Source organism: Rhinoraja longicauda, chromosome 40 (assembly GCF_053455715.1).
Source record: "Rhinoraja longicauda isolate Sanriku21f chromosome 40, sRhiLon1.1, whole genome shotgun sequence".
In the NCBI taxonomy this organism is placed as follows: Eukaryota; Metazoa; Chordata; class Chondrichthyes; order Rajiformes; family Arhynchobatidae; genus Rhinoraja; species Rhinoraja longicauda.
The window spans coordinates 5,328,293-5,338,534 of NC_135992.1; the positions used below are offsets into that span (position 1 = coordinate 5,328,293).

The 10,242-nt window shown below is 48.5% G+C and overlaps 1 protein-coding gene across 1 annotated transcript; it reads left to right on the plus strand.

Moving 5' to 3' along the window:
* Nucleotides 1–2,139: 2,139 nt before the first annotated feature.
* LOC144611447 (ATP synthase F(0) complex subunit f, mitochondrial-like) lies at nt 2,140–9,797 on the plus strand. Its single transcript, XM_078430551.1, has 4 exons — nt 2,140–2,264; nt 3,752–3,859; nt 5,999–6,115; nt 9,636–9,797. Exons 1-4 carry the CDS (start codon nt 2,249–2,251, stop codon nt 9,662–9,664), a joined length of 270 nt encoding a protein of 89 aa, XP_078286677.1. The 5' UTR covers nt 2,140–2,248; the 3' UTR covers nt 9,665–9,797.
* Nucleotides 9,798–10,242: the final 445 nt, after the last annotated feature.

Genomic DNA, 10,242 nt, shown 5'->3' on the forward strand with positions numbered 1-10,242 from the left:
GATGCTGCCTGTCCCGCTGAGTTACTCCAGCATTTTGTGTTTACCTTCTGTGTTCCTTCCTACACAATAGACAATAGGTGCAGGAGGAGGCCATTTGGTCCTTCGAGCCAGCACCGCCATTCAATGTGATCATGGCTGATCATTCTCAATCAGTACCTCGTTCCTGCCTTCTCCCCATACCCCCTGACTCCGCTATCCTTAAGAGCTCTCTCTGGAATGCATTCAGAGAATTGGCCTCCACTGCCTTCTGAGGCACAGAATTCCACAGATTCACAACTCTCTGACTGAAAAAGTTTTTCCTCATCTCAGTTCTAAATGGCCTACCCCTTATTCTTAAACTGTGGCCCCTTGTTCTTACACAATGAGTATAGAAGTTGGAAGGTCATGTTGTAGTTGTATAAGACAATGTTGAGGCCGCATTCAGAGTATTATGTTCAGTTCGGGCTGCATGTTACAGGAAAGATATTGTCAAGCTGGAAAGGGTGCAGAGATTTACGAGGATGTTGCCAGCTAGAGGGTCTGAGCTACAGGGAGAGGTTGAGTCGGCTGGGACTCTATTCCTTGGAGCGCAGGAGGATGAAGGGGTGATCTTATTGAGGTGTATAAAGTCATTAGAGGAATAGATCGGGTAGATGCACAGAGTCTCTTGCCCAGAATCGAGGACATGAGGACATAGGTTTAAGGTAAAGGGGAAAAGATTTAATAGGAATCTGAGGGGTAACTTTTTCACACAAAGGGTAGTGGGTGTATGGAACAAGCTGCCAGAGGAGGAAATGGAGGCTGGGACTATCCCAACATTTAAGAAACAGTTAGACAGGTACATGGATAGGACAGGTTTGGAGGGATCTGGACCAAACACGGGCAGGTGGGACTAGTGTAGCTGGGACATGTTGGGCCAAAGGGCCTGTTTCCACACTGTATCACTCTATGGATCTATTTAAGGATATTGCCAAGACTTGAAGGCCTGAGCTATAGGGAGAGGTTGATCAGGCTGGGATTCCTTGGAGCACATCTTATAGAGGTGTACAAAATCACGCGAGGAATAGATTGAGTAACTCTGCCTGACACGCTGACACTCTGGCACATTGTGTCTATATTTGGTAAATACCAACATCTGCAGTTCCTTTCTACCGGTAATGACCTTTGTGCCCTGGTTCCCCTCCATTACTAGGGTGCGGCCATGTGCAAATTGGAGGAACAGCACCTCATATTCCACATCGGTAGCTTCCAACTCAACGGTATAAACACTGAATTCTCCTATTGTAGGTAACTGACCGTCAATCTCCCACCCCCCCCCCATCTGTTCTACCCTCTCCTCACGAGATGTGTGCCACGGCTACAATGAGGTGGATGGGAAGGTTGGGAGTATATCCTTGGCGTATGATGGATGTTTCTCTTTTTATTTTGTTTTGTGTTGGTTTGTGATTGTGTGTGTAATTGCTTATTTTTATTGCTCTTATTGTTGGACTGTGGGTGACAAAATCTCGTCCAAAAGACTTGTTTTTTTGGATGACAATAAAGGTTATTCTGATTGTGATGTGGTGGTCCATTGGTAGGCTGATAACAGCAGGGAAGATGCAAGGTCTGTGGAATTCTTTGCCACAGAAGGCCGCGAGTATATTTAGGGCAGAGATAGACAGATAGATTCTTGATTAGTGTGGGTGCCAGGGGCTATGGGGAGAAGGCGGGAGGATGGAGGCAAGAGGGAGAGATAGAGCAGCCATGATGCAATGGCGGAGTAGCCTTGATGGGCTGAATGGCCTCATTCTTCTCCTATCCCTTGTGAACTCTGCATTTGTGAGATGCCGCCTGGCCCACTGAGTTACTCCAGCACTTTGTGTCTTTTTTCTGTAAACCAGCATCTGCAGTTCCCTATGCCCAGGTTACACACACGCTGCAGGCTGACCTTCTCCCATTCGGCCACAGCCGCCTCTGGACAAAAGCGAAGGCCGTCCCGCGGTGAGAGGACAGAGCAAATGGCGCCTCCCTCGCTGATTGGCCGCGTTCGCCTGGCAACAGCAGCCTCGCTGCATCCTCATTGGATGAGTGGGCGGGTGGGGACGTCATCGCGCAGGGGCAGCGTTCTTCACGCAGGCAGTGGATGCGTCATCGTCATCATCGCGCAGGGGCCGGGCTGTCGTCATTGCGCAGGGGCCGGGCTGTCGTCATTGCGCAGGGGCCGGGCTGTCGTCATCGCGCAGGGGCCGGGCTGTCGTCATCGCGCAGGGCGGGCGAGGCGTCGGCGACAATGGCGGAGCGACCAGGTGAGTGACGCGGATACAATGTATCCGTCCCGGGGACGGCGCCGCGTTCCCCCAGCGCCCCGCGCCCGATACAATGTGTCCAATGTGGGGGCCGCCGGGTACAACGCGTCTCGCCCGGCCGCCGGACACTCGCGGGGAAAGGATCGGCCCCAAGGTCACCCTGGCTGGGAGAGCCCTCACTCCCCTGCTGGCTGGGCAGCCAGGGCAGCGGTCAATGGTGGGAGGACAGGGCAGCGGTCAATGATGGGCAGCCAGGACAGCGGTCAATGGTGGGAGGACAGGGCAGCGGTCAATGGTGGGAGGACAGGGCAGCGGTCAATGGTGGGAGGACAGGGCAGCGGTCAATGATGGGCAGCCAGGACAGCGGTCAATGGTGGGTAGAGGTCAATGGTGGGCAGTGAGTGCAGAAGTCAATGGGATGGCAGAGGTCATCGGTGGGAGGACAGCGGTCAATGGTGGGCAGAGGTCAATGGTGGGCAGTGAGGGCAGGGGTCAATGGTGGGAGGACAGGGGTCAATGGTGGGAGGGCAGGGATCAATGGTGGGTATCTAATGCCCCCCCAGAGAAAAGGAATGAAGGAAATCTTACCACCCTCCGGTTTGGGTGGTTGGCTGCACTGAGGTGTCCAGGCAGGGAGAATAGGGATTAATGTTGGGGGTAGAGGTCAATACTGGTAGGGCATGGGTCATTGCTGGGCAGCGAGGGTAGGGGTCAATGGTTGGTATCTAATCCCCCACCGGGAAAGGTAATAAAGGGGATCTTAACCCATCTAGGTGGACGGGCATTGTGTGGGTGGCAAAGAGAATGAATAAGGATCGTACCACCCCGTCTTGCATGCTTGGCTGGGCAGGCAGGGAAGGGGTCAATTCTGGGCGGGTAGGGGTCAATGCTGAGTGGGTATCTAATGCCCCCCCCCCCCCCGTAAAATGAAAGAAAGGTTATAGATACATGAAAAGGGAATAACATTTAGTGCCAGGTTAAGCCAGCAAAGTCTGATCAAGGATAGTCCACGGGTCCCCAAAGAGGGAGATAATAGTTCAGCAGTGCTCTCTGGACGACTGACTCTCTGTTGACTCCAGTGCTGGGTGAATAAATGAGAGATGGCGAGCTAGTGGGAAACTGTTAGACAGGAAGCATTTGCGCTTTTAATGCCTCACGACCCCTGCATCTGGTGCGGTTTAGAGATACAGCACGGAAACAGGCCCTATGGCCCACAGGGTCCGCACCGACCAGCGATCCCTGCACTTTAACATTATCCTACACACGCTAGTGACAATTTACATTTACGCCAAGCCAATTAACCTACAAACCTGTACATCTTTGGGGTGTGGGAGGAAACGGAAGATCTCGGAGAAAACCCACGCAGGTCACGGGGAGAACGTACAGGCAAGCATCCGTGGTCAGGATTGAACCCGGGTCTACGGCGCTGTGAGGCAGCGACTCTACCTCTGCGCCACGTGTTTGACCACTTGTTTCTGTACCGGCAGTTCCAGTCACTGAGAAGCGTCTCATGGATGTGAAGCTGGGCGAGCTCTCTCGCTGGGTCGTTGCTCGGGACTTCACGCCCAACGGCATCCTGGCCGCTCTGCGGCGAGGTAAGTCTTTCTATGAGGGCTCTTTCTCTTTTCTTCGGGCTAACGGAATCAAGGGATGTGGGGAGAAAACAGGAATGGGGTACTGATTCTGGATGATCAGCCATGATCATATTGAATGGTGGTACTGGCTCGATGGGCTGAATGGCCTGCTCCTAGTTTCTATGTATAATGACGAGTCAATTTTATTTGCAAAATTGGAATGTTACAAAAGGTTTGCATGTCTAAGGGGAGGCACGGTGGCGCAGCGGCAGAGTTGCTGCCTTACAGCGAATGCAGTGCTGGAGCCCCGGGTTCGATCCCGACTACGGGTGCTGTCTATATGGAGTTTGTACGTTCTCCCTGTGACCTGCAAGATCTTCAGTTTCTCCCCACACTACAAAGACGTGCAGGTTTGTAGGTATATTGGCTTGGTAAAAATGTAAACATTGTCCCTAGTGTGTATAGGATAGTGTTAGTGTGCGGGGATCACTGGTCGGCACAGACTCGGCGGGCCGAAGTGCCTATTTCCACGCTGTATCTTTAAACTAACCTAAACTAAGATGATCGGAGCTGCATGCCACCGAGTATTCTTTTCTCACTGCGGTTCTGCCCCATTCATAATTTGTCCCTAATGTGTAGGATAGAACTACACACTCGTCCAACTTAATTGAGTATAGAAGTTGGGAGGTCATGTTGCAGTTGTGCAAGACGTTCAGGCATGTGAATTTTCCGCGGATTTCCGTATTTTAAAAATCAATTTTCCGCGCTTTTTGCATGATTTCCGCGTTTTTCACTTTGCCAAATAAACGGAGAAATCATATTGAAAAAAATAAGAAAAAACTATGTTTAGACTTGTAATGAACACTAAGGTTCCGCTAGAGGTCGCTAGGGGTTCCGCGAGAAATCCCCAGCCCCCTGGAAGTCTCCAGGAAAATGTGGCACCTAGGCTGGGCAAGGCAGCCAATCTCGACCTCATCGGGACTTCCACCGCCGATCGGTGGGTTGAATTTGCAGCCTGCGGCCGGGGCTCTGGAACTCCAGCCCAGCTGGAGCCGGCACATCTACCCCCATCGCCGACTTCCTTGGCCTGCTGGATAAACCAGCAAAGCACTGGAACCAAGAGTGCCAGAAAATCAGTGGTGGAACTGTAATGAGTAAATATTAAATTTAAGTGCAAGATTATATAACTAAATTAATTAAGACAGGGTTAAAATATAAAACACAACAGAAAAGCCAATTATCACCTTTTTGGGCTGATTATCAATTAATGTGCGAATTTACTTTTGGTATATAATGTGACATATTCACATTATTTTGTAATGTCTGTTTTTACTTTGAAATGCACCAAAAGAGGCTTGAAACTGGTAATTTTGTGTGTAAATTTTCAAAATTTCCCCCATTTTTTTATCCCCGTTGTACGCCTCGCGCAAGCGCTCGGTTTTTTTCCACTTTTTTTTTTGGACCTCGTTCACATGCCTGGACGTTGGTGAGGCCGCAATTAGAGCATTGCGTTCCGTTCTGGGCACCATACTAGAAGGTAAATGTTGTCAAGCTGCAACAAGGATGTTGCCAGGACCAGAGGGTGTGAGCTAGAGGTTGAGCAGGCTGGGACTCTATTCCTTGGAGCGCAGGAGGGAGGATGAGGGGTGATCTTATAGAGATGAAATCATGAGAGGAAGAGATCAGGCAGACGCACAGAGTCTATTGCCCAGAGTGGGGCATCACAGTGGTGCAGTGGTAGAGCTACTGCCTTACAGCAGCAGAGACCTGGGTTCGATCCTGACTAAGGGTGCTGTCTGCACAGAGTTTGCACGTTTTCCCTGTGACCTCATGGGTTTTCTCCAGGTGCTCCGGTTTCCTCCCATACTCGTGTGGGTTTGTAGGTAAATTGACTTCTGTAAATGGCCCCTAGTGTGTGCGGGGATCGTTGGTTGGTGCAGACTCAGTGGGCCGAAGGGCCTGTTTCCGCACTGTATCTCTAAACTAAACTACTGAATGTGACTTAAGTGGGCGCATTAAGAGGGAAGGCGGAGAGGTGCAGCGGAAGGTTTGGTTTCTGCTCTGCTCGAGTGTGACGTTTGACGTTATGTGAACGAGCTGCCAGCATAGACCTGTTTCTAACGTGTGTCTGTGGCGTTTCTTTGCTCCACCACTTTCCAGGCCACGATCGCTACTGCAACAAGTACATCAACGTGAAGCGAGGTGGCATCGGTGGGGTTGCCATGGTGCTGGCTGGTTATGTCATCATCAGCTACGTCTGGGAGTACGACCACCTGAGTAAGTGGAATCCTTCACTAGGCCGGCAGTGAAAGTCAATGTCTGATGGAACACTATCTGACTTGATAGTCCAACTGTGATCTGGTGATATATCTAGTTATACAGCGTGGGAACAAGCCCAGCACCCCAACTTGCCCACGCCAACCAACATGCCCCATCTACACTAGTCCCACCTGCCCATATCCCTCCAAACCTATCCTATCCATGTACCTGTCACAATGTCTCTAAATGTTGTGACAGTATCTGCCTCATCTTCCTCCTCGGGCAGCTTCCAAGCACTGACCACCCTTTCTGTAAAAATACCTTTCCCCTCACATTCCTATTAACTTTTTCTCCCATCACCTTAAACCTATGTCCTCTGGTTCTCGATTCCCCTACTCTGGACAAAATGATTTTGTGCATTTACCAGACCTATTTCTCTCATGATTTTGTACACCTCCACAAGGTCATCCCTCATCTTCCTGCACTCCAAGGAATAAAATCCTGGCCTGCGCAACCTCACCCTAGAGCTCAAACCCTCGAGTCCTGGCAATGCCCTTGTAAATCTTCTCTGTACCCTTTCCAGCTTGGCATCTTTCCTGTAAAGTGATTAAAACTGAACGCAATACTTTAAATGCGACCTCACCAATGTCCTATACAACTATAACTTGACCTCCCAACTTCAATACTCAATATTCTGACAGATGAAGGTCAATGTGCCGAAAGCCTTTTTGACCACCCTGTCTACCTGTGTTAATCCTTTCAAGGAACTATGCACCTGCACTCCTTGATCCCTCTGCTCTACAACACTCCCCAGAGCCCTACCATTCACTGTGTAGGTCCTACCCTGGTTGGACTTCCCAAATGCAATACATTTCTCTGTATTAAATTCCATCAACCATTCCTCAGCCCACCTGCCCAACCGATCAAGATCCTGCTGCAATGTTTGACGTCCATCTTCACTCTACAATACCACCAATCCTGCCACAACAGCTGAGAATTTTTAATTCAGAAAATTAAATAAATCTGAAATTCAAAGCTGAATTTGAAGACCATGAAATTATCATTTTAAAAATAAGACCTTGTAATGATTGAATTGAATTGAATAAATTGGGTTCAGAAATCTACTATGCCTGTTATGTGGTCAACAGTTCATTGTCTATGGGTATGGTCTAGGATCTATTCAGCTGTCAGATTAAAATAAGCTGCTTAATGTTAAGATGGAGGTTTAATAGAAACCATAGGGGCAACTTTTTCACTCTTGAGTGTGGTGGGTATATGGATCAAGGAGGTAGCTGAGGCAGGTACCATAACAATGTTTAAAAGACACTCGGACAGGTACTTGGATAGGAAATGTTTGGAGGGGCATGGGCCAAATGCGGACATATAGGACGAGATCAGATCAGACATCTTGGTGGCATGGACGAGTACGGCCTGTTTCTGCACTGTATGACTCTGAGGAAACTTTTCTTCTCCCTCTGGGTTGTGAGCCTTTGCCATGACAGCACTCTTACCATCTTTCACGAGGCCTTCAACTGAAGAACCTTCCTCTGCTCTTGTTTGAAATCAAGAGGCATGGTGGCACAGCGGTAGAGTTGCTGCCTCACAGCGCCAGAAACCCAGGTTCGATCCTGACAATGGGCGCTGGCGCTGTCTGTACGAAGTTTGTACGTTCTTCCCTTGGGTTTTCTCCGAGATCTTCCCTTTCCTCCCGCACTCCAAAGACGTGCAGGTTTGTAGGTTCATTGGCTTCAGTAAAATTGTCCCTAATGTGTGTAAGATAGTGCTAGCGTGTAGGAATCGCTGGTCGGCGCGGACTCAGTGGGCCGAAGGGCCCGCTTCCGCTCTGTATCTCTAAACTAAAAGGGGTCACACACCTGTAAATGACTTGATGTCATTCAGAATCGGTGAGGTCGTGGGTCTTGCTCTGCATGGTTCAACAAACAACCTGCCACACGTGCGCTTTTGGGATAAGAGATAATGAAAGGCATAATAAAACATCAAGTCTTTTGTAAACCATGTAGTGAGTGCTCTGTTTACTAAACCGAGAAAATGAGTTGGTTTCTGGCTATCTAACTGTGTTAGGTCAAGGACAGGAATTAGTGAAAATAAAACTCGTTTGGCTTGGGATAAGTTGGAGTCATAGAGTCACGCGGTATGGAAACATGTCCTTTGGTCCAACTCATCCAAAATGCCCTTCCAAGCTAGTCCCATCTGAACCGGTTTGGCCCATATGGGTCAAACCTTTCCTATTTTGGAGATGGTGGTGAGGCAGATGGGATAGCATTTAAGAGACTTTTGAATAGGCACAAATGTATGCAGGGAATGGAGGGATATGGATTATGTGTAGGCAGATAAGAATTGGGTTCAGCATCATGTTGGGAACAGACATTGTGGGCCGAAGGGCAGTACTGTTCTATGTTCCATGGTCCTTGTGTTCCATATTCTATGGAGATGAGGAAAAACTTTTTCATTGGAACAGAGATGAGGAAAAACTTTTTCACCCAGACAGTTGTGAATCTGTGGAATTCTCTGCCTCAGAAGGCAGTGGAGGCCAATTCTCTGGATGCTTTCAAGAGAGAGTTAGATAGAGCTCTTAAAGATAGCGGAGTCAGGGGGTATGGGGAGAAGGCAGGAACAGGGTACTGATTGTGAATGATGTCCTCTCCATGTTGAAATAGGTTTGACTATCATCTCTCGGTTTTAAAGTTTAGGTTTAAGTTTATTATTGTCACATGTGCCGAGGTACAGTGAAAAGCTTTGCTTTGCACGCTAACCAAACAGATCCAATACACCATATGTGTATGAAGGAGCTGCAGATGCTGATTTAAGGCGAAGATAGACACAAAAAGCTGGAGTAACTCACTTAGGAGAAAAGGAATAAGTGATGTTTCGGGTCTGAAGAAGGGTCCTGACCCGAAATGTCACCCATTCCTTTTCTCGAGAGGTGCTGTCTGACTCGCTGAGTTACTCCAGGTTTTTGTGTCTATCTCCAATATACCGACATACAGATACAACCAGTTGATAGACACAAAATGCTGGAGGAACAGGCAGCAACTGGAGAGAAAGAATATGTGATGTTTTCGGTTAAGACCTTAATTCATCCAGCATTTTGTGTCTTACCTTCGGTTTAAACCAGCATCTGCAGTTCCTTCCCATACAACCAGCTCAAACTAGAGTACAATAGATAGAGCAATAGTGTGTGGAGCAATGGTGTGTAGGAAGGAACGCAGATGCTGGTTTAAATCGAAGATAGACACAAAATGCTGGAGTAACTCAGCGGGTCAGGCAGCATCTCTGGAGAGAAGGAATGGGTGACTTTTCGGGTCAAGACCCTTCTTCAGGTAGAGCAATGGGGCAGATACAGAGTGCACAAAATACAGTAGTTCTCAGCGTTGTAGTGCATCAGTTCCTTCAACAAAGTCCAATGTCCTCAATGGGGTCGAGGGGAATCGAATGTGATCTTGCTGATGGAAGTAGATTGCCAGTTTTGTGTTGCCAGCATTTTGTTGACTGACCTGTTGGTTTTATTTCCCCGTAGAGCATGACCGCTGGAGGAAGTACCACTGAATCACTGGTGAATTCCGGATCATTCCGCTCACTGTATTTATGGAGCTGTAAACAAACAAGACCCGAGATGTAATCATGGGAACTAAACCGAGGGCTGGTTTGAACGAATGAATAAATGAACACATTATTGTCACATTTGACCAGTCACAGTGAAATTCTTTGTCTTGTTTACCCAAGGTATGCAAAGAAGCATAAGTGATAGGAGCAGAATTAGGCCATTTGGCCCATCAAATCAATTCCGCCATTTAATCATGGCTGATCCATCTCTCCCTCCTAACCCCATTCTCCTGCGTTCTCCCCATAACCTCCGACACCCGTACAAATCAAGAATCTATCAATCTATGCCTTAGAAAATATCCACTGACTTGGCCACACCCTTCTGTGGCAAAGAATTCCACCGATTCACCACCCTCTGACTAAAGACATTCCTCCTCATCTCCTTCCTAAAGGAACATCCTTTAATTCTGAGGCCGTGCCCTCTGGTCCTAGACTCTCCCACTAGTGGAAACACCCTCAGGTAGCAGCATAAAGGCAACCGACAACGTTACAAAGTATCCCGCTCCTGGTCCTCCTTTTGT

What these genes read in the sequence shown, in the direction of transcription:
- LOC144611447 (XM_078430551.1), top strand. An exon ending in CCTGGCCGCTCTGCGGCGAG is followed by an intron (nt 3,860 to 5,998) that starts GTAAGTCTTTCT and finishes ACCACTTTCCAG; the next exon opens with GCCACGATCGCTACTGCAAC. An exon ending in CTGGGAGTACGACCACCTGA is followed by an intron (nt 6,116 to 9,635) that starts GTAAGTGGAATC and finishes ATTTCCCCGTAG; the next exon opens with AGCATGACCGCTGGAGGAAG.